The following is a 24,111-nucleotide window of genomic DNA, read 5'->3' as shown; positions in this document are numbered from 1 at the left end:
ACATCGTCGTTGGCGTAGGCCTTCCATCACTTCGGAGTCTTCTCGCAGCCGCCGTTGCCTTTCCCGTTACCTAGCATTATCTCCTTGTACGTACTCGAGGGTCTTCGGCTCGCCGCCGTCGCTTTGGAGCCATTTGTTCTTGGGCTAACTGTTGCATTCTTCATTTTTAGTGGACCGGTGGCGCGAAGTGGGATTTACCCAATTTCCGTGGAACATACTCGTTTATGATGATGATAGTTTTTCTGTTTGTTTCGTTGGACAAGGAGCGATTTTCTGAACAGCTTCGCTGTTAAAAATAAAAAAAAATCAATCGATTGTTCTTTATCAACAAGGAGCATAGAAACGTATAAAACTGTAGTTCCGGAGGCACGGATAATGCGTTCATCTAACGGAAAGAAAACTGCACCGGTACATATATGGTGCCTGCCTTTGTTGCGTGGGGTGTCAGTTTGAAAGCAATGATTACGGGCATGGGAATTACAAGGAACGTATGCCGCAGTAAGAAACTGTTTTTCCTCGCAAATGAATTCGTCATAACAAAGGAACATGAACTGTAGAACTGCAATGTCTTTTCATGTATTCGTAGGTATGTGGCGTTCGCCTGACCGATATTTGGGGAACAAATTTAACGTCGTCCTCGTTTTTATTTTCATAGAATGCGATTACTCAGTCACTGGTGAATTGGCGCGTATCAAAACTTGTGTCACGGTTTTTGTGCAACGGTAGGTATATGTGCTGTGTTTTACGCGTTGAAAATATGTCTGATAAACTAATAAAAAATATAACCAATATGGTTTAGTCGAGCGTTACTTGCATACTATCTGAAGCTTCATATTTAGGTCACCTAGGGGGTTTTCCTAAAAGAACATATACTTACACTACGCGTCGCTCTCTCTGGAACTTCCACCAAAGGTCGTCGTCGCGCAAACTGCTCTCCTTCATAAAAGTGGACCGGAGGCTGCTACCAGGCACAATGACGGCAGTTCCAGCGGAAACAATGAAAAAAACGACAATGCTGACAGCGATGATATGCACGGAAAGAAGCACGACGCTCAAGGCGGTGGTGCCGGAGGTGACGATGAAAACGACCAACCCGGAGGCCGATACGAGGCGGCAGGTCGTTCTCGTGCTGAAAGTGCCGCCGCTGAAGGGCCCCATGGCCACGTTCCCAAAGCCCACGAGCATGGAGGCGGAGCGCGTGAGTTGTGCACCTATTAGCAAGTTGTGCATGCATAAATAATATTAAGTGATACGGGAAAATGCAATTACGACTAACAATACACTTATACTGGTGTACTGTTTTTTTTTTGTTGTTGATGTGTAAAGCTGGGCTAGCTGATACTGCCTTAATGTATCCATTTTTTCCCAGCGAAAACACAAACTACAGGCTGTACACAAAACCACACAGTGCAACCGCTAGACTTCAAACGACTTCAACCAACCACTAGACTTCAACACTGGTTTGTAGTCAAGCGGCTGTGCTGTGTTGTTCGGTGTAGTCTGTGGTCTTGTGTGTTCTCTAGAAAAAAAAATGGAAGCACTGTTTTTGTTTTAGCTATATCTCTCAACTACGTTTATTTGAGACGAGAACAAGCTTGTAGAACTCTCTGAATATGTGACACAATGATATAACGAGCATAACATGACCTAAGTTACCACCACTAGTTGGTAGGGGTGCACGATTGGAAAACGCGCTCATTAAATGCACTGGCAAGCGCCGACTGTTTAAGTGAATTGGGTCACACTTTGGCCGAAAGATCTTTTAAAGGGGCCCTGCAACACTTTTAAATGCGAAGCATTTCTTAGCGAACTTCTGCGACTTTGAGCGTATTTATCTATCTAGCCACCTACGACTTTGTGCTCTCCTGGCCGTTTAGTTAATGGGATGTATGCGAAAATTGGTATAGCACAACATAACTGTGAGACGAACACAAATGACAGGCATAACATGAAAATCATGACATACTTGTCATGTACAGCATGATCTCCATGCCACGCTCATGGCACGCTTGCGGCCGTTTCGCTTTCTTGATATGCACCAAAATTGCTATTGCGTGACGTGACTGTACGACGAACGTAAATGACAGGTGGTATCATGAAAATCATGATATGCATGTCACGTAGTGCATGATTTCAATGCCACGCTCATGGTGCGCTTGCGGCCGTTTTGCTTGCTTGATATACACCAAAATTGGTATTGCGTGACGTGACTGTACGAAGAACATACATGACAGGTGGTAACATAAATATCGTGATATGCATGTCATGTGTGGTAGGATTTACATGACACTGTCTTCTTGCCCTTCCCGCGGTTTATTTAAGAGGATATATACAAAAGTGGTATGGCATGACATGAGTGCGTGACGAATATAAGTGACAGGTCATGCGTTATATATACCAGAATATACGTTTCATTAGCATGGTATAAACGAGATTGTACATGCATGCATGACAAACATGCTATATAAAGTGCACTAGATGGCATGACATGAATGACCCCATTTGCCTCAGACAAAGAAGGCGATGTATGTAGCTCTTTGTTGGCTGCTTCGCATTACATCGATTCCCACAGTGCGTGGGATCTGCCGTTTTTTTTTGTTTTTTTTAACATGGCCAGAAAACGCTGCCGATCGGTAGTGTAGGCTCCTGAAAACACGCGAGCCAAACACTATAGCGACGAACGCTGCCTGGAATTTACAATTAATTCTAGAAGTAAGCTAGAAATCGTTCCTTTTTCTTCCTACAAATGATGCCGTATACGCGCATGACCGCGCCATATACCCAAATTTCACGTCCATTGGCTGATTGAGCATAGTGGGCTGCATAGTTACTGCGGCCGCCGCGGGAGGCCGCCCCGTGCCCGCGCGACCTAGGGTTGCCACCTTGTCCCCCCCCAAAAAAAAACGGCTCTTCGAGAGGAGGGGGGGATTAACGGGATGTTAAATTAGTGTTGAAAAATAGATGTCATGTTAAGTCTCTGGCGTGTAGTACCATTTAATATAACATTACTTTCCTTTATTAAAATAAACCTAATGTACATGCACACAAAAACAGAACACTGAGCTTACCAACTAGTCTGATTGCTGGCATAAAAATGCACGTGATTGGAATAACGCTTGTTCTGTGAGGTTTTGGTTATTGCTCTGAATGTGCTGCACTGAAAGGAACCACATAGACTTCGTCCATAAAAGCTCTCCTTTGCGTCTGAATCCACCAGGCCAGTGACGTTATAGACACAAACGAACGTTTAAATATATATAGTGCATACGCCACAAAAATGTCGCATATTCATATAATAATATGCTCTATTTAAATAATCGCTATACTTGAAGGGATCTTAAAAAGTGGTTGACTAATAGCGTAAGAGGATAAATATTTACCGTCGTAGTTGTTGAATAGGCGCTTATAAAACACCTCAGAAAATAAATAATTGCGATATTATGACATTAAAAACACTGGTTAATGGCGGCCAGTCTTAGGTGCGCACTGGCAACCGGCCCGCTTTCTAAAAAACCGGCTGGGCCGGTCTAAAACCAGACAGGTGGCAACCCTAGCGCGTCCTCTCGCGATCACACTGAAAGTAAGTCGCGCGTTCCAAGCAAAAAAAAAGAAAGAAAAAGTGCTGAAGGACATGACGCGCGCGTGACGTAACTTCTTTACCCCGGGCTATTCCTCCTTGCTCAGCTTCCAGTGCGCTCATCGGGACGAGAGAAGAGAGAAAGCAACCACAGCATGCGACAAATCTCTGAAACTCCGCTCGTATTTTACGGACTGTAAAAATGTTTGCGGCAGTCGATTCGTGGGGCAACGAACTCTTTCAATGAAGCCATCCGATGGTTACTTGGAAAAATGTGCAGGGCCCCTTTAAAGGGAATCTTTCTTTTCAAACGTTCCCGGGTTTTGCTAACCGTGGCTGCTACTGCTTCCTTGCTGACCGATCCCTGACAGGCCCAGAGATCTGTCAGGAAGGTCCAAGAACGTCTTCGGTAGCCTGCGAAACGAGGCTACGCTGTGTGCAGATTCCAACGAGGCACCTTGGAGCTGCTGCCGTTTTTTTTTCCTTTATTTCAAAATACTGTGAGTGAATAAGTTGGCCCATGTAGGAGGGACTACAATTCGCAATCTGAATCTTTGCAGTCCCAAATCAAAATGGGCTATCGACAGTCAATAGCACTCATCAATAGAACTTAATTGCAACAAACTTAATGCAGTTCTGTTCTCTAATCTTTAGAAGGCGTCGCGTGTATCCCGTATGAATGAAATGGGTGAACTGGAGTTTGCCTAGAAGTGCTTTTTGTTGAACAGAACACGTGGACCGGAGGAGTGTTCCTACGCGTTCTCACTTCACGTGCGAATTTCTCTTACAGGAGAACTTGAAACAATAATCATGGAAGAAAAAGAGTAAGTTTCTTTGAATTTTTCAGGTGCAATTTATTTAGTTGCAGTTTTTCATCTCCAATGCTGCTGCTAAGCGTGTTTCCTTGTCCCATGGAGCGCAGCAGTGGAACTTCCGGTAGTCATCACGTGCAGGAGAGTCACATGACCTAAGCAGAAACGTCCCGTATGACGTCATACTACCGCGAAAATTTTGAATGAAAGGGAAAGCTTCTGCTTAGTATTGCATAAGTATCGCTATTTTGCCAGTGTCAGTGTTTGGCCCGTGTCACTTTGGCGCCAGTAGCCTACGCCATGGCGCTTCCAGGTTCTCACTATTTTGCCAGCATCCCTACTGCCAGAACCAGAGTCGACAGAGACGTGCCGCTCTACCGCTAACGTCACGCGTGACGTTTCTCCACAGGTCAAGTGACTCTCCCGCATGAGACGGCGACCGGAAGTTCCGCTGCGGCGCTCTTTAGGATGTGGAAACATGCTTGCTGCCAAGTAGTTCGTGCCAAGAACAAAGTAAATTAGGAAACATGATGTCGGAGTTCATCGGGAGCTTGCGATTTTCTAGAATTTTTACTGCTTAAAGTGATCGTGTATACTCGTAATTATATTATTCGTAATTATTCGTAATGCATAATATCTTTCAGAAAAGCAAAAGAACTCAGAGCGGCGGTGCTGTTGGCATTGACGTACGGAGCCAGTTTCGGAGCGGCTGCCGCGTACGGGGCTTCAAATGCTAACGTATACTTCAAAAAATATATAGAACTGTGAGTATACATTCGTAACATTACTCTGTACTGACTCTATGCTCTGCAAGGCACGTCTTCCCGGCCGTTAACTTTCGTGAGCGCTTCACGCATAAAATTTGTGCAGGCTGTTCCTCTATTGTGTTCCTATATCTAACCTTAGTGGCGAAACCATAGGAGAAACTGAAAAAGCAAGTGACTTATCTCGAAAGAATGTGCGGACCTCACCAGTTTGTTATAGTTTACATTGTTTACAACTTACGAGTAGAGATGCACCCTAGCTTTAGCGCTGCCAAAAAACTTTGATGTCCACATTATGCGTTATGTCATGTCACCTCTACATTGTAAGAATATAAGAGTCTGTCGCATTGTGTTTGCTTAGGTTACTGTACAGGCGTCTTGACTGTTCGACGGTCTTGAGTGATTGCATGGTTCGTCCTGAGGCAAGTTATTACCTCACAAGCCTAATGTACACATGTTGTTTTTTTGTGTCTTGACCAAGATATTTCAGTTCGTGACAATTTATTGTTGTCGGCGTGAGGATACTGGATACGTCCGTACATGGGAGCAAACGTACTTATTTAAACCACCGCTATGGTTTTGTTGAGCAACGACAGCCGGTGATACCGAGAACACCGATCATACCAGGCAAAACAGTTGTGCTTCAGTGCGGCAAGACTACGCGCACGATTGAATGCATGTAACAGGAAAAGAAGCCGATAAGTTCGAAGAAACTTTGACAAACTTACCAAAGCGCTGCAATTAAACGATTTTCTGCCATTATATGGATTAATGCGCCAATCGATGTGCTCGCGCGGCGATCCATTTCAGCGAAGCAAGGCGAAACCAAAATTCGTCCGTTGGATGTACGTAAAAACGCCTGGCGCGTATGTGCGAGCCCTATTACTCAGCACTGGCGTGCTATGCAGGGTGGCCTGAGTTTGGCGAAATTCGGAATCTTTCCGAGCTCTGGCGACGCCCCCTTTTGGATGAGTTAACAGTACGAAAAGGTCAAATCCATCCCTCAGCGCGCGCTGTGTTTCATTGGTTACGATGGGAAGCGACGTCACGTCAAGGGCGGTCGACAAAGATAGGTGGTGTCTTCATACCAGAGGCATCTTCTTTTATTTGTTTGTCGTTCCACTGAGTGTAGAAGTGCACCCCTGCAAGAAAAGTGTCAGAAACATTTACTAACAATGTTTTTTCGAGGTACGGGCTGTTTAAATTCTTTTTCAAGCGTGTCATGTCTGCACTAAGTACCCTTTAGAATAATCAGCACCGTGGCCTCTGAGATTAGCTCCGGCCGAGCGCCATGCTAATCGCCGAGGCCACCTGTGTAATCATCACGGTCGGCCTGTAGATTCTAGCGCATTGCTATGCCGGCGCACGCCCTCTTCGTCCTCTTATTCATCGCCTGGTCACTCCCCGAGCACGTGCGCCCGGCTGATTAGCTAACTGGCTGCGCGGTATACCTAGCTCATTAATTTAGATTATGCTATGACCAAGCTAATTAAGCCAAGTAATGCTAAGAGGGCCCCTGACCAGGTCACATAACGAATTTTAGTTAGACACTGGAAGTTGTTGCGCGCCCAATAAAGAGCATTATGCCACAAGAATTTTTCTAATCGGTCTGTTAGAAGCTGAGAAAAACAATGTTTTGAGGCGGCGCAAAACGTCTAGGTGGCGTTGCGCGAAACCATGATATGAGGAGGCGAGCTTGAACTTCGTTGCCGCTCGCCCGGCCCTTGTAGCATTCACAAGCCAAATCCCTTCCCATCCCTCTTCGGCACGCGAGCGGGAGGATCACATGATACATACACATGAACACGTCATGCGCACACAATGTCACGAGCATATGACGTGCCCGAACCAGCCCGAACCCCTGAGACGCGAGCGGTGTTGTGGCGGCGTTCTTTGCGCTTCATCTGACGCGAGACTAGCGGTGTGCCATATCTAGTTAGACGTGGGAGGATAAATGATCCTAATGAGCGCTGGAATCCGGTATAGTTTCGTTGCAAGGGGTGGCGTCTGCACGATGCGCAAAGCGCGAGAACACGAACGCATGCGAAATGGAGGTAGATTAGTCTCGCATCTCGCTGCGATTCGCAATAAAAATTAAAAAAGAAAACACACACATTCCGCTTGTGTGCTTTACACAAACTATACGTCGCGTCAAGTAATTATCGCAGTGTCACGTGCTACTGTTGGCGACGTCAGAACACAGTCGTCTACGCAGAGGAGCGACGTCACAGCAGTACCATCTGCGTAGGGCCATTCCATCGTGTACATCATCCTGAGCGCGCGACCGCGAGAAGAAGGGCAAGCAGCGTTCAGCTTGAAATATGCCCCATTACAGGGCGCGTAGCGTTGCAAATTTTGGCAGACGTGATCATGAACGCCCATTGCATGCATTGCGCTCGTCAGCTCAAAATTGTCAAACCTGGTGAGGGGCCCTTTAAGACACATCTTACTATGACCATGCTAATGAAGCCGTGCAAGGCTGAGACCGAGTTAATGAAGGTCGTGCTAATTAACGCGGCGATAATTAGGATGTTACTAAGTTCAAGTTAATTAGAATCGTGCTAATTCAGATTATACTAATTAGCTTCATACTATTATCTTGCTCATTAGGTCTGAGTAATAAATGTCGTGTTAATTAATACATTACAAATTAAGGCAGAGCTATTCAACATCATGTTAACTAAGACCTAGTTAATTAATACCATAAAATTGATACGGAACAGACGTGGTGGTTTTCATTCCGAAGCAGACCGAGCAGACTGAGTAGACGAGCCACGTAAAAAGCTGGAAGAAGCTAGGTGATCACAAGCTCCTCCCATGGCTCCAGTCTCGCACAAGTAGTGCGAGCTGACCAAATTATTTTATATGCAAAGAAGCTGCTGCTTAGCGTACACCGCATGAAACTCTTGACAGGCACACCAGCACCACAGTCACGAGTTGAACTGGGGCCTTTTCAGAATCAACGAGTGTGTACCCGAGTTCGCGCGTCAATCAGTTTGATTGACAGACGCCCGCGGCGAAGATCGGGTCCGCCCACCGCGTTTTCTCTTGCCGAGGAGCAGTGCTCACGCCATAGAGTCACGCCGCACTGCCAGCGAGCGGCACGATTCATCTACGAGCTTAATCGCACAGACTATGCACACACGCACGAAGAACTAAAGGTTATATCATCACGTGGCTACGATGTCTCGCATTCAATTTCACCGCGCTCACGACGTATCACTCAAAGCCTATAGTTACTCTGTATGCTACCTTTAGGTAGCAGAGTTGCTTATAGGTCCGCCATCTTGCCCGCCGAGGCGTCCACGTCATGCAGGAAAGCCACCCCTTTAAAATGCGGGAGCCGACGCGGCCCGTGTGCTTTCTCACTCGTTCATAACGCGTCGCTGGAGCAATGACTTTCGCTTCGAAAAAACAAGGAAAACTAAAAAAAATAATGAATTTAGATGAAACGGGTGCTATAGTTAATCTGTTCGATGGCAGTCACTATCAGAAGTAATATTTTTGTTTTAAATAGCAAACAGGAAAACTTTGACAGACACTATTCTGGACAAATTAAGTTCAGCAAAACGCTCGTTTCACGTAGTTTTTGACGCATCTCTTTAAAAGATTTAAGTAAGTGGCCCGAGAAACAAGCGCTAGAATTAGCACTTCATGTTTTACAAATAACGCAAGCAAACGAGAATTTAACGCATATCTAGATAGCTGTGGTATTAAGTAAGCACTCGGTAAGGCTTCGAACTTTTAATGCCGCACAGTGCTCGGACTGAATTATTCTGTTTTGATAGGCCTGTAAGATGAACATTCACACATTCACTGGCGCACAATTTTATCGTTCCGTCCCGTACGATTTTTGTCAACGGCTAGCCAGCCGTTGACAGTGGTCGAAAAGTAATACAAATCCTGTTTGTTATCGCCTACTCTAGTCGCAAAAATATTGGTTCGTGCAATGGGGAGCGCAGCGCCCGGTCATCGTCGCAACTTCGCAGCACTGAGTCACGGCGCTGCTCCGCACAGGCACCACAAAAACTGACGTTCACTAAAAATGGACAACACAAGACACCAACACAACACCAACGAAACACATTCCGCACTGAGCCGGGGCGCCTCGCCCGACTACTTGGGACTGCGGCGGTAAAGCAGCGGTGGTGGCGCGGCGGTCGCCAGCACCCGCGCGGCCGTGAAGCTGGCTTTCCCTCAAAAGGACGCTTTTTGCGCACGTGAGCGCGCTTGGCGAATGGGGGCGCGAGCCGCGAGTTCTATCAAAGGCGCAACTCTGCTACCTGAAGGTAGCATATACAGTAAGTCTATGACAGCCATGAAGCAAGCGCCCCTGGTGGCATTTGCGGCCAGAAATGTTACTATTTACTTGTTTGTGAAGACATCGTTTCTACCGATTCTTTACTGCAGAAACATCCTCAGACTTGTAATGTATGTAGCAGTAAGCTGTCCATTTATTTATCGGTAACATTCGAGAGAAGCGAAACGAGCTGCACGAGAGTGCTGCGTGTGCGCCCTTGTTGCCTTCGAGAGTAGAAATTTCCATGCTGCAGGTGGAACGAAAGAACTTGCCCGAAAGCGGACAAACGCCCACGAACACGCCTGTGGGACGCGCGATGTTCAGTTGGCTAAAAGATACCGCGACAATCACGCTAACGACGCTGCACATTTAAAATGTTGACTGAGTGGTGACGCTGACGCATTCGCCCGCGGTGTTCCTTTGAAAACCGCCGCAAATGCCGCCCATGCGTTTGTGACGCCATGCTCATTCTTGTATATAGCCGTTTTTGTCAACGCTGCTATCGCGCGCTCCGCACTGTCTTCCTACAATGGCCGCCGTAGTGCGAGCTCGGCGCAAACTCGTGTTCCCGAGAAGCTCGGGCCATCCTGCATGGCAGCCCTGGTGCACTAAAAATGAAGAGCAGGTGCGAATGCGGAGCAAGTGGAAAAAAAAGTGACCACTCCGTACAGAGAACGTGCACCCCGTTGTGTCACCAAGTAACCGCAGTGAAAGCGAGTACTAACCATTGTGATTAACGCATTACTAAACATAATGAACCGCTCATTGTACTCCTCCATGATGATGATCATGTGAAGCACAGTGTGCGGCAAGCGAAACAAAAATTGCGATTAACCCAAGCCAAACGTGTGTGTAACCTCATTAAGAAACAGAAATACTTTAATGAACCGTCGGGATTAATTCAGTGACGAACACCGGGACCGCACGTTTCAGCTTGGCTGGTTAACCGTCTGTGCACGGAGTGCTAGGGCGGGAATCTTTTTGCCCATCGTTGTTTTTTTCTTTCCTCCAAGGAACGTCGAACTGCCCAGCGCCAGCCTGAACCTGCACACGTGGCTTCTCGTGCACGTACCTTTCTGCTTGGCACTCATGATCATCGCCGCCAGAATCATTTATTACGTGCACACTTGGAACTAGTAAGCACCACTACTTCGGATATAGGCATAAATGCTTACTTGTTTTTGTCAAGCTTAGGCGCGGTTGCCTGTCTGTCTATCGCTCTTTTTACACAGCGACATTATCGAGACTGCCACCGCTCCGAAGAGCGACGTCGTTATTCGGGATCGACTGCACATCATGGGACAGGTCAGGTACGCGTCAACCTCCGTGGACTACTCATAATCAGTAATGTAAAGAATTACGATGAAGGAGTACTTTGGTATACAAGAGCCCACTACTTTTGTAACGTATGTTGTATAGAGCCTGCAAAGTATTTCAGTCTTCCTGCTCTATCGATGTGTAATTGCTAGCTATAATCAGAAGGCGACACCTCTTTCCCGCGCCAAGAACTTCTGAAAACTGTAACTGACATGTTACAGGCGTCTGCGTGATATTGTCGGGAACTTTACAACCATCAAATTGTGAATAGAGTGCTGTGGTTTTACACGCGCACACAACCATTTGATTACGAGGCCCCCTTCAGTGGGAAACTCCGGCCTAATTTCGACCTCCCGAAGTTCTTTAACAGTGAACCTAAATGAAAGCAGACGGGTGTTACTAATAATAATTTGTGGAATTTTTCGAGCCAATACCACCCTAATTTAATATAAGTGTTGGAGTTTTACGTCCCAAAACCACGATATGATAAGAGACATCTTAGCGGAGGGCTTTGGATATTTCGACCAGCTGTGGTTTTCTAACGTGCACCTAAATCTAAGCACACGGGCCTCTAGAGGGCTAGCCAAAATGCCATCGAGAGGGCTAGCCAAAAACTATTTCTGCGCAAAAACTGCCGTCGCAGGCTTAGGCGACGCGAGCGGCATCGAGTACGGTGTCATTCGTGATTCGACGTGTTTCTCTTGTCTATTTAGCTACGGCGAGTACATCGCCGCCTTCCTGGTCGGCACAGCCATGGTTCTGCTCATTTTTCGGGAGCCGACATTCATGGAAAATGGATGGGGAACTTTCTTCGGCATCGAAAGGTGAGCCTGCTCCGAAATATTTAAAAATATTTTTTCATCGGACTTCTTAGAAGTGCGGTTTCTGTATCATAGATACTACCGGCCTCTCTCTAGTCTTTTTTTTTTTGCCCATATTCTTATTTTTCCAATGTTATCGTCAGTATTTATTTTAAATGACTTAGACAATCAATTGGAGGCCCTTTAAAAAAAACTATATTCTGGCGTTCCGTGCCAACATCACAATAAAATCATGAGACTTGCCGTATACGGGGAAGGTTGGATTATTTTAGCCACCAGGGTTTCTTAACATGCACCTAAATCTAGTACGCGGTTCCTATTTCCCTTTTTTTCTCTTTCTATTGCACTTAGTTCTCTCTCTTTTGCACTTAGCCCTTATCAAAATGCGGCCGAATCGAATCGAACTAGCACCCTATAGAGCTTGGCTGCGCAAACTGCGACGCCTTGTAGTTCTGCCATTTCGGCTTGGAAGCGTAGCAAATGCGTCCTCTCATTTTGGCTCTCTAAATGCTACGATCACAACAACCATAAATTGATGCCGCTAGAGATTATATTTTATTGCATAATTTTTAAATAAGGCGGCCAGAAATGGTCACCTAGCTTGTCTGTCTTAATATATCATCAACTGCAGACCAGAATTATTGGCTTCCTGTTTCTGATTTTTTTTTTCTTCCATCGCGCGCAAGTGCTTTCTTTGATGTAGTGTTCTGTGCTGTTGGGCGACAGACGGACGGAGAAAGCGACGAACTAAAACCGGGACATGTTTTTCGTGTTCAGTGAGCCGTATAAGGATATTGATAAAGCAGCACACAAAAGACACATTCACACGCACACCAGGAAGACGCAAGCGCAAGTGTTAGATGGACTTTTGCCTCAATGTTGAAAGACTTGCCTCATATGGCTCACCAAAAGCCCATCTGTGTGTACTAGTTAAGCAGTACCACTTTCTCTAAAAGAGACAAGTTCCTTCTAAGCTGAATTGAAAAAAAGAAGAGCACTTTTCTACAACAAGAGCTTGATTTGGTCGAGTTGGTCCATGCTGAATATCGTGGGTACAGCGCAACATCAGTAGGAAAAGAAAACGACACACAGGAAAGAGCGCTGACTTTCAACTAGACTTTATTGAAGGTGCTCCGGCCGCTTTTATACATGGTGCAGGTTCCGTGCGCATGCTCGATAACACGTGTGATACTATGTATGACTACGCTAACTAAGAAAAGAATATTCTATATCGGCTAAGTGAAGAGAAGGTGTACTAATGCACTGATCTGAGGCCTTCCTGATAAAAAACGCGTCTATAATTTCTCTTTCTTGCTTCGTTTTTGCTTTTTTCAGAAACCTTGTCTTATGGAATACAGGACTGCACTTGCATTCCTTGCAATGTATAGCCATGGTTGCGCCCGCGCCCGCAATTTTTGTCAAAGGGCTGTCAGCTAAACGCCGCAAACCTGCATTGCAGTTAAAATGTCGGTAGTCTACTGTAGCCCGTATTCTGGAGTAAATGGTGGATTTCACAACTTACAGATGTGTGTAACATTATTGTTTGCCTCGTATTTTGATCGGAATATTTTTATTTAGGGGCCTTTTTTGTCCACACACAAAACGCCTAAACAGCAGCGCATAAGTGATTTCGCAATGCATTACGACAAAATTATCCACATAAATCTTCTTTCCTCGATATTTGGCATATTTTTTCTCAGTAAGAACCGTGTTGCCGATAGTCCTCGGCGGGAGTACGAGTTTTCTCTTGACCTTAGCCGCCTCACAGGGCCCGGCGATCAAAACATTAAATGTATTCGTTCACCACGGCAGCATGTTACGCTCTCTGTAACACCCGAATGTCAATGCACACTCGGTAATACTCCAAGCCGCAGTGCGAGACACACGCATTAAACTGTACCTTGACGTTCTCAGCCAATCGCATCGCTTCACCCCCCCTCCCCCACTCTTAAGCTTTGCTCATCTCACGGGTTGTTGCACTGCCTCTGGCATCGGCCCACATTTGACTAAGCGACGATGTCATCTCAGGTCGCAATGATGACGCCACAGATTTCACCGATCTGTGACGCCATGATGACGTCACAACAGGCAGCTCTCTCTCCACATGCTGCTCACTCGTGGAAGGTCACGGGGATTTTTGTACCTCCTCTTAGGCCTGCCGTGTCTCGCTCAAGGTCGCCGCATAACGACCCACTTAGAGCTCCCGCCTTAAGATGAAGACGCCGCGTTGCACTTTTGGACGCGCTTCTTTTTACTCTCTGATGCTCTTGATTGATTCTTCAGTCACGGCAGTATATGATACACTTTTTTTCCTTGGGAAGTCGCGTGCTGTTTTCTGGGTTTATGCAGATTAGTATAACTTTTTTTTAGAACGGGTCTCAACCTACCCGTCTCTGCCGTAGTCAATTTAGATACACCGCGTCAGGAAAAAAAAAAGCACGATAGCAAAGCAACTGGTCAAACGTGCAGTGTACTGAAGGCAGCTATACTAGTTGTTTTAGTCACGAGGTGTTCACGGAGCACGCCCATTGGTCAAAGGCGGATCTGGCTCACCTTGATTCAAAAAGGTTCAAGAACTGACACATTAGTTATTCCAACTTCGTTTTTCTGAGTGGGACTTTGAATCGGTAATTGACCGACATTGATAAGATATGGTTTTAAAACGAAGGAAACCAGAACGTGCTCCTCGTCACCATCAAACTTATCCCAATTTCGGTTTCTGGATATGGCTCATCTTGAAATAAAACTCCTCGCATGTCACTACTGCAGAAAAATGAAGCCGCCGCATCACAAGGCTGATTTCGAAAAAGGCCTCTGTGACGTTTTCGCTCTCCTGGGCGTTTACGTGAAGCTTACATGAGCGCTGAGTCGGCCCACACTTTCATTTAGCGCGTGGTAAAAAAAAAACGAAAAAGAAAACGAAGAAAACCAAATGCAAGCGCATTTTTAAGGACTGCTTGCCTACAATTGCAACCAACTGACTACTTGCCCATTGCGATTATCCTCTCATGAATATTATTTTCTTACTGATAACTTCACGCCACAAAAACAGCAGTTAATCCCTTGATGAATAACCACCGATGTTTTCAATCGGAACATAAACACAAGCACCAACGCCTTTGTTTATAACACAGAGTGTCGATAAAAAATTCTCAAGCACTAAGCTTATTTAGTTGCACATCGAATATCGCATCCAGCGCACATTAAATAATCCGATCTCTGGTAGCCGCCACAAAATACTGTGTGAAGCTCATTTGTCGCATACAAGCCCGTGCCTTGTCGCCAGCTACCTTACCAGGCACTTTTCAGGGAGGTGACGGACGCATCGGTTGGCATCATCGTGGGCATGCTGGCCTTTCTGTTCCCCGCGGACATCCTTCCCGAGGCACACCAGACGCAGATAATCGAGTGGGCCGATATGCTGAAACGCCTTCCGTGGGGTGTCATCTTCATCCTGGGCAGCTCCTCCACGATCACCACGGCCATAGAGGTACATTGGTCGCGGTGTAAGAGCGAAATCTCTGCCACTCCGTGTCTCGCAAGGTCATACATCGCGTCACAATCACCTTGAGCCGCAAGAACAATTATGACTCCCCCATCATGGCCCACATCGTCACCAAGAAACCAAGCTCTTCCTTGTGAAGATAAACTGATAGTTCTCTGACGCACCTATCTGGGCCATACCTCGCCATCAAGGAAGCCGCTCCGAAATTTCGCGTGCCTTTTGGTCCTCAGCTCGCCCTAACACCTTCGTCCTATCAAAAATTGCCTTGCGCTTCCTAAAACAAGACCTACAATTTGCTACAATGACCTACGATGTGTACTATTCTTCTACTATGATGTCTCGTCCCCAGCGCAGTTGAAGTTCTCAAAATAATGTCTCGCCAACTAACCCCCCCTCCCCCCCAATCAGAATTCGCAGTCATGAAATTACCTTTTGCTGTAATGCGTAAGGTAATGAATTACTTTTGTGGGCTGGTAGTTTACTAATGTTGTGAATTACTGGAAGTTTCAAGGAAGTTACTTTACCGATTACTATAGCATGCCGTCTTTCCTTGTGGCATAAAAGGTGAGCCAAAAAAGGAAAGAAAAATGACGAAGTGAAATTAATCTGAGTGTCAAACCTCAAGCTTGGGAATGAGACAGGTCCGCAGAAAATCCGCGCATTATTATCCGAACTCGAAGCCTTCAATAACATTGCTTTTGCTAACTTTTGTTAAAGTAATTTCGAACTAATTCTGTTTCTTTTCAAAAGTAATAGAAACGTAATGTCATTCAGCGAGCTGTAATTTGCAATATAATTTGATTATCTTCGAAAAATTCTAGACAAGTAATTAGTAATGTCATTTAAACACTCCTTAGTGCTAATTTTGCCGTCTCTGCCCCAACACACACCCCTTGACTAGGGGCTAGAGCATTATTACATTCCACTTGATTACAGTGTGAAAGGCTCTGGTGGGTGCAGAGAAAGAGGCATTTATTAGAGGGCTTGAAGTTGTTCCGTGAAAATCTTACCATTTGGATCCGAGTTGCCACGGCTATAAACATCTAGCAACGTTGTCAGCGACATTTTGTAACAGCTTGTCTAAATAAAATGCGGATAAAGGCTTCCACTGTGGCGTAAATGTTATCGTCGAAGGAGAATCATAAGAGGGCTGCACGCCAACTATTGTGTCGCAACCAATGCTTTACAGCAGCTGATCAGTTAAGTATTATATGGTATTGTCACAAATTACATGTTTACTTAAAGTGCGAAAGAAACAAACAACACGCTGAGGAAGGACGACACTATATGAGTGATGACTCGCGGTTGAAATTCTATTGTTTTAAGATTGCGTATAAGTAAACAAAAATTTCATGCTCGCGTGAACCATCTCAAAGCGCAAGGCATGATAAAGACCCGGGAAAAAGAGAAAAGAGATACGGCATATTCAATTAATATACGCATGCAATAAATTTATTTTATTCTTATTTGACACATTTCTCACTCGACATGTATTCCTAGCGTATTGCATTTCGGGAAGTTAAATGTAGGCAACTACATGCCAGTACTAAGAGTTGTCTTTCTACCTTGATTCCTTCGTTTTGGCGGTGTTCTTTAAAATTTCCAGGCAGTTCAATGGGTGGCTACATACTGACTGCGCACGCGATGGCAGCGTAAAAATATAACTCCCACCTATCGTGCAGAAGCACCGCGCGCAACTCCCATCGTCCCTCTATCCATTGATCCAGTCGGGAATCTTGAGCATAGCGCCTATGTTCAGCAAAGCACGTTAACAAGGAAACAGTGTGCATGCAAGACATAATGAAAAAGAAGTTGCGTGCCTCTCCGCTTTGTGAAGTTGTATGTCCATAGCGAAGCTGTTTGGCACGCAAAGCAGAGGTGACACAAAATTTCGAGCCATAGAGGATCACACACCCTGCAACCAAATCCGAAATGTCTGTCCAGAAATTTACCGTATGTTCCTTTGTTTTCCATTTGAGCAGCATGCTACTTGCGCTTTTTGACGCATTATCCGTTTCGCGACATGCGCTGTCTTGTCCGGATCTCAATTCGTGTGTGTCGCCCGTGTGTTCCCTTCTTCGTTTTCAGTGGACCGATGGTGAGCGGTGGAGTTTGCCCAATTAGTGTGGCACGTACGTTTTTGTTGACGCGCAGAAAAAGTATGCACGGAATTCTATACGGCATCTCTGTCAAAAAGACAGGAGCGCTGTTTTAGACCACATGCATGAACACTTGTTAGGCTACCATCCTCGCGATTTACGCATGTTCCTTCGTGGCAGCGCAACGCTTCTGTTCGCAGAATAACGGCGTGTACAAGATGCTCGAGGAGAGGCTGCTCAACCTGGCCCTTCCGCCTTTCTACCACCAGTACATCTCGGTTCTCGTAATGGGCTGCTTCGGCGAGTTGACCACGTTCAAGAGTCGGCTGCGCTACTTCACCGGGATCGGATACAGGATAGTACGTCGGTGGATCTCAAACGGGCTGCAGTCTGACGTGGCTTTCACCATTGAGCTCGTGCGCGCGCACAGGAGAGGCGCCCTCCTATTCACCTGAGGACAAGTCTGACCCCGCACCTCTACTCTGTAGGACCTGTCCTGTTATTGTTTAACGTGCAAGGTTACGGAAAAGAGTGTTTTGATGATAATGGCAGCCGTATACATCAAATGTTGCATTCCAAGAAATGTTTAAGAAAGGCTTACCGGGGTCCAAACACAGCCCGTCGTGAGCAGCTCGTCATAGCCCCACTTTCGTTTTATTGCGATAGCGACTACATGGGCATTCTCAACGGGTGTTTGCCGTCGCCATCACGCTCCGTATAAAGTCTGAACCGATGACATCGCCCCACGCATCGTATGCTCTACGCGCGACTGAAAGTGTGCAAACGCTGGGGACGAACGCGGCTGAGGCAGAGATGAAACCAGCCGGCCATCTCCTTCACACGAAGGGTGCGTGCGATAGCACCGCGGGAAGCCTGCAGTCGATGCCCTCTCGAGCAGAGAGCTAACGTCCTGGCCGTCTTTCAGGGAGAGGGTGCGGGGGGTTCGGCGTCTCTCGAGCAGCAACTCGAGCGACGCCGAACCCTGTGTCGTGACGTTAGGATACAGTAAGAACCGAAATTAGCTTTTAGAAAACATTTTGTAATTAATGTTTCAGAGTGCACTCAAGTTTACGAGTACATTTTGTAGACTCATGAGGGCTTGACCTTGTGTAAGATGCAAAAGAGAACCAAACAACTCCAAATTTCGTGTCAGCACCCCTTTGAGGATACTAAACAGACATGACCGGCATTCATGCACTCATCGTGCCACCAGGAAGTGACACGTTCACCGGCACAAAAATTTGCCAGGCCGCACTGTTGGGTGAGCTAGTCGCGAAGTGGTTCACTTGGTTCATCGCAGTCTCGCAAGCTGAATCGAGACCCGCTCTTCTTCCTACTTCCGGTGAGCGTGGTGTGCCAGCTGAGCCTGATCCTTCCTTCGGCGAGCCCCAACAACGCCATGGCCTTTGAGTTGGGCAGCATGACTTCGCTTCAAATGGTTCGTGCACCACTGACACATTGTCACCCCTTTTTTTCGAGCAAGTGCATGTGAGGTCGCCGTGTATTGTCACGAAGATCGGCCATGCAGAAAATAGCCGTATTATACTCGCTGTTCCCACGTGCCACTTTGCTTCGCTTCGTGTTCGTACGTCAGTCGGAGTCGGTCGTAGAGGATCCTCATATGTAAGACCGTCATATCAAATCGAAGACTAAGGTGTCATATCGCAGATGATTGCTATATATAGTTGAACTATATCGCGTGAAGGGTCGTCTGTGTGCCACAAAAGCGCATGCGCCAGTTTGTGATAAATTTAGTGCTTGGTTTTCGTTATCAACGAGTGCGCTGATACCTGCCCTTGCCGAAGCTATTTAAACCATCGCATTCTGAAAATAAATGCTTTTTGTCAAGTGCAGCTGCTGCTAACGCCTCGGCTTATTACATATTCCAGTAAAAGCTGGAGATTAGGAGCCGCTGTTTTGCAATAAGAGGGATGTTTTGCAATAACAATGCAATAAAAGCTGTGGCGCATGCCACAAGGCTCATTCGACCTATCTTCATGTTGTATTTGACTTGCACTTCAAAAACAGCGCTGCAATGTAGAAACACACATACATGGACGAAACCGCGCACACGAAGCGCATCTATAAAATAAAAAAAAGCATAGTTGATCCCTCCGTCGTGTGAATTGGTATAACACTAGTGTGAACTGCATCTTCACAGAAATAGTTGTTCATTTTACATTGATGTACGGGAGCTTGCACAATATATATATTGGTATATGGCAGCTATAGCGCCGTTTGACGTGGATGCACCCACGTTGACGCCTAGCGGCACATCTCCATCCAGACAACTAACCTCCATGATCACGATTTAACCCTTGTGGTAGCTGAAGGAATTAGCATACACCTGGACACAGCATATGCTGAATCCCGTGCAAAGATGGCATCACAAGCACACAATAAAGACTGGTACTCGATATGCACTCATTCAAAGGATCGTCATCTGACGAGAGAAATTCCAAGCTACGCCTGCGCTCATGCAAATACCACACAGCGCTTCAGGCACACGAGAGGCAGAGTTCGTAGCTCGAGCCGTAAACGCTGGAAGGCGTTCTGCTATTCGCGTTCCGTATATAGAGTTTCCTACAATAATGCGCTGAAAATACAGAAGTGTTTCCTGTCGGCGCTCGTTAGTGTAATGATGCCCTACTTCACTACATCGCTTCTAGACGGCGACACCACCCCCGCCAACCAAGATCACTGTGAAAAGGTAAAGGTGTGAGAGATGTAGGCGTGTTTGTACAGCCCCGTGCATGTCCGTCCATATCGCAGTGGGTAGCGCGCCAGGCGCCTATCGTCGCGAAGCGAGAAGTCGTGGGTTCGGCTCCACGAGCATCCATATCAACGAAACTTTTTCATCTGGTTTTTATTTGTCATCTGCTCGCGTGCATTTTATCGACGTCACTTCCGTGACGGAAATGACGTTAGAGAAGCTCAGTGTACACCTACTACATAACCCCGGCATAAAACCCTTTCGTGTTAAAAAACATGACGTGTGTGCACTGTGGACATACAACACATGCGCAAAGGTTGACGCGCGAACTGAGCTTCATATGTGCAGTCTAGTACAAACCTGATTGTGCTTCTGGTAGTGTAATGCCACGGCCACTACATAAAAAAGTAGCGGCCGTGGTAATGCGCACGACAACTGCCTATCTGAGAGTGCTATCGACGAGGAGCTTATACATGTGCCGAATATTCCGGATAGCATACTATACGCTTCCATTATTGTTCTTCTAAGCTTACCTTTGCTTCTTGCCACAACTGTCATGTGCTTGAAATTCGGGGTGCACTTAGAGCATTAACTGCAGACATAACTGATTAGCGCAAACAAACAGCGGACAAGTTAGAGACAACAGACAGGACGGAGCGCCTTGTCCGATGTCTTTTTTTTTTTTGTGCTAATCAGTCATGTACGCACCAACTAGCCCAACTCATGTGTCTAATTTCGCACTTAGAGCAATGAAGGGCAAGGTTCTCTTCTATGGCCACTCTACTGCACAATTTGTTATACTCCTGAAGCCTCTCATTGCAGCGCTGTTCTTGAGCTGCGAGTATGTTATTCCAGGCAGCTTTAATAGATTCTATCTGACCCCCGTATTCTAATATGTTCCTCCACTGAACACTCCATCTCGGTTGGAAGAATTATACCAATCCGCCAGAGGAGATGTTTAGGTATGCCTAAGCATTGACGCGCGTCTAAGGGAGCGCCAACAAGCGGCCACATGGTCGATGACGTATATGGCAAGAATTGTAACGCAGCTACACGTGTGCGCAGCGCCGAGTGATGGCATGACGAGGGGTATGTCGTGTGATGTGACGTCACGTGTACAACTGCGGTGTTTAAATTCCAGATTATTTATTCAATGATTAGCCCGCGTAGCGATTACATACGCTAATGAACCGAATAAGGAATGAATTAGCATAGATATCAGATCTGGTGCGGTATTCTAAGACCTTAAAACAATGATCAGTACGTGAATGGACATAATAAGGCCTGTGTAAGGATATTTCCTTTCGAATGTCGGTTTTGCCATGAAATATTTGGTAGAGGTGTTTCAGTCGCATTTTTTTTCGTCGAGAGGATGGAATGTCCCATCCTAATTTATTTTTCATATTTTCTCAACTCTAATTTTTGTTAATGTTGTAAGCTGCACACGTCACAAGCATACTCGAGCACTGTGCGAACGTAAAGTGAAACAATTAATCAGTTTAGATTGATTACTTGTACTCTGAGAACACTGATGTCGTTAATTTTACAGTTATAGGCATTTTAGTAGACGATAAAATAAAAGGTCAGAGTTTCGCGCCTAAATCTCCGTGCGTGACGTCACGGATTTCAAAGTGCATTTTTCATAATTTGGTGACATTGGCCCAACGAAATTTCCCGAAACTTCTTTTAAGTCTGTGGCCCTCTCAGAGGGCAGCGTTTTACCGATTAGGAACGACGTCGGTCCTGCTAGGCGCCGTCAGCATCCCTGGCGTCATGGCGCCTGTTGCGGGAACTTCATTGTGGCGCAGAGTTGTACGTAACGCGTTACAAGTAATCGATTGCACTTTCTTGTAATTTTGTAATATAATAGATTACTTTTTCGAAACTGCAACATTCTGGGTAATTCGATTACATTTTCTTGTAATTGATTACTGGTAATCAAATACTTGCTTTTTTCCAATATCAAGCTGTAACCTGTCTTCTATGGCAGTTCTCGTCCCGAAAAATATGCGACTGCTCTGTCGCATATTTGCAGGGACCCCCCGTCCTATCGGATGGGGGGTCCCTACAGAGACTTTTTTTTTCATATTTTCCTTGGCCTTACCAGCAACGCCTTACCCGAGCGCCAGCAACAGCGAAGCGCGACGCTTCATAGAGGACATGGACATATTTCACATGCGTGAAAGCATGTTTCATGGCAGCCTTGCAGAAGTTGTGTGTGCATCTCGTAAGCGAGAGTTTCAGAAGCCAAGATGTGAAATCCAGGAATCTGGCTACCCCCAGCAATTGACGAGTTCAGTGTGCCATAGTTTAATCAAAGAAGTCAATAAGGAGGAAAGGGGACACACAGCGCAAGAAGCCACTTCAAAAAATCGCAGGATGGCTTTCATTCCCTACGTTCACGGGCTGGCACACAACTTGAAGCATATAGGGAACAGATATAGCGTGGATGTGAAGTTCACAGCGAGAAACAAGTTGGCGCGCTTGTGCCTTAGGGTTAACAAACCGAAGGAGTTAAGTGACTGTCCTGTGAAACATCGAAAACAGAAGCAATATGTGGAGTGTGTCTTGAAAGTTGTTTATATGATTCCGATTTCTTGCAGCAAGGTATACATGGGTCAATCTGGTAGGTGCGTAAATAAACGTCTTATGGAACGCCACGCTTCACTGAAAGCTTCAGCCCATTCGCATCTTGCAGTGCATTGTCATAAATGCGGATGTCATCCTGTGTTGCATGAAACCGAGATACTGTTTAGGCATAAGGATCAGGCTACACGTGAAATAGTGGAGGCGTTTCATATGAGAAAAAGGGGCCGTGACCATGTTAGCCATCCATCCATCACTTTACACGACAAGGAGTTTGACTTTCTTGATAAGTAAAGATTGTTAGGGTCACTATGCTGTTATCATTGTCCTGGTTCTGAAAGCAGTTAGGCCTCTTGTTCGACTACGCATGTGTAATTGGTTCTCTTGTGCTTTTAAATGTGATTCTGTTCAATAAAAATTCAGTTGTGAGTTAAGCGCTGTCCTGTCAAAATCTTAGTTCTTCTGTCCTCGTTTTATGTGCGCTTAAAAAGCTTTTGCTTTAAACATGCATACTTTTTTACGGAGCGGAAAAAAAAAATATCTGGGGTTTTACGCCCCAAAACCACGATATGAGTATCAGGCACGCCGTAATGGAGGGCTTCGGATATTTTTGATCATCTGGTGTCCTTTAACGTGCACTGACATCGCACAGTACACGGACCCCTAGCATTTCGCATCCGTCGAAATGCCACCACCGTGGCCGGGATTGAACCCGCGACCTTCGGGTGAGGAGCCGAGTACCGTACCACTCCACCGCGGCGGACAGAGCGGGAAAAAAAAAAACCGGGGGAGCCGCTGCTCACCCGCGTGGTGTGTCGAACCGAAAGCCACCGCATCCCATAGCTCCCTGCGATTGCTTATTTTACGGGTCACCTATTCAATCCTCGAGGAATTTTCGCCTGCAAAATCCTAACGATACGGGTACGGGTACGGTACGGGTTTCGTTTGTAGTTTCATACTTACCCTTGAGCGAATGACAGTTTTTCCTTATTCCAAATGCTTCCCCATGGCCTACAAGGGCATGAGTGGGCACCCTACAAATACCTGTGTGCATGTGTTTCAGATTGTACCCGGCTTCATCACCAAGGCCCTGACGATCATGCTCTACATGACGCTGATAAACTTCACCGTGTCCCCGACTGAACTGTCTGAAGGGCACGCAATCGTGAACTACACAAGCAACTTGGTGTCAGGCGATCAAGATTCAGCCAGCGTGGCCATTGATGTTGCGCAGGTTGCCTTCGAGTGACTACTTCGTCTATCCTGAACATTGTAAAGGGCATTAACAACTCACCCAACAAACAGCGGGCTGTTCGATGGCCGGCAGATGATATCGTCTTGTTTATTATAGTCACGTGATGACATGCTTTCAGTTTTTTGAGAAATAACGAAGTTTATTACGTTAAGGGCGATTCGTACATTCACGTAATACGTTTTTGTATTGCAGAGAAACGAACTACTTGGAGAATTTCAAGAACAGTAGCTGCAATAAATTGTTCTTCCATTATTTTATTTTTGCGTTTCAAAAGAAATATTTAGCATCCCCTTCATAGCCATTTTTTTACAGACGAGATGATAAGGAATGCGATGCCTCTCGCCGTCTGATGACAGCGCTTG

At 46.0% G+C, this 24,111-nt stretch overlaps 1 protein-coding gene across 1 annotated transcript; it reads left to right on the top strand.

Moving 5' to 3' along the window:
- The first annotated feature begins 5,039 nt into the window (after positions 1-5,039).
- On the top strand, positions 5,040-23,762 carry LOC119381062 (solute carrier family 13 member 4-like). Its single transcript, XM_037649051.2, has 8 exons — positions 5,040-5,153; positions 10,467-10,589; positions 10,686-10,763; positions 11,484-11,594; positions 14,901-15,081; positions 17,396-17,554; positions 18,496-18,633; positions 23,558-23,762. The coding sequence occupies exons 2-8, from the start codon at positions 10,543-10,545 to the stop codon at positions 23,741-23,743; spliced, it is 900 nt and encodes a 299-aa protein (XP_037504979.1). The 5' UTR covers positions 5,040-5,153; positions 10,467-10,542; the 3' UTR covers positions 23,744-23,762.
- Positions 23,763-24,111: the final 349 nt, after the last annotated feature.

This window comes from Rhipicephalus sanguineus, chromosome 2, assembly GCF_013339695.2.
Source record: "Rhipicephalus sanguineus isolate Rsan-2018 chromosome 2, BIME_Rsan_1.4, whole genome shotgun sequence".
Classification (NCBI taxonomy): Eukaryota; Metazoa; Arthropoda; class Arachnida; order Ixodida; family Ixodidae; genus Rhipicephalus; species Rhipicephalus sanguineus.
The sequence above is the reverse complement of the archived record's forward strand: the minus strand, read 5'-3'. Positions and strand labels throughout refer to the sequence as shown.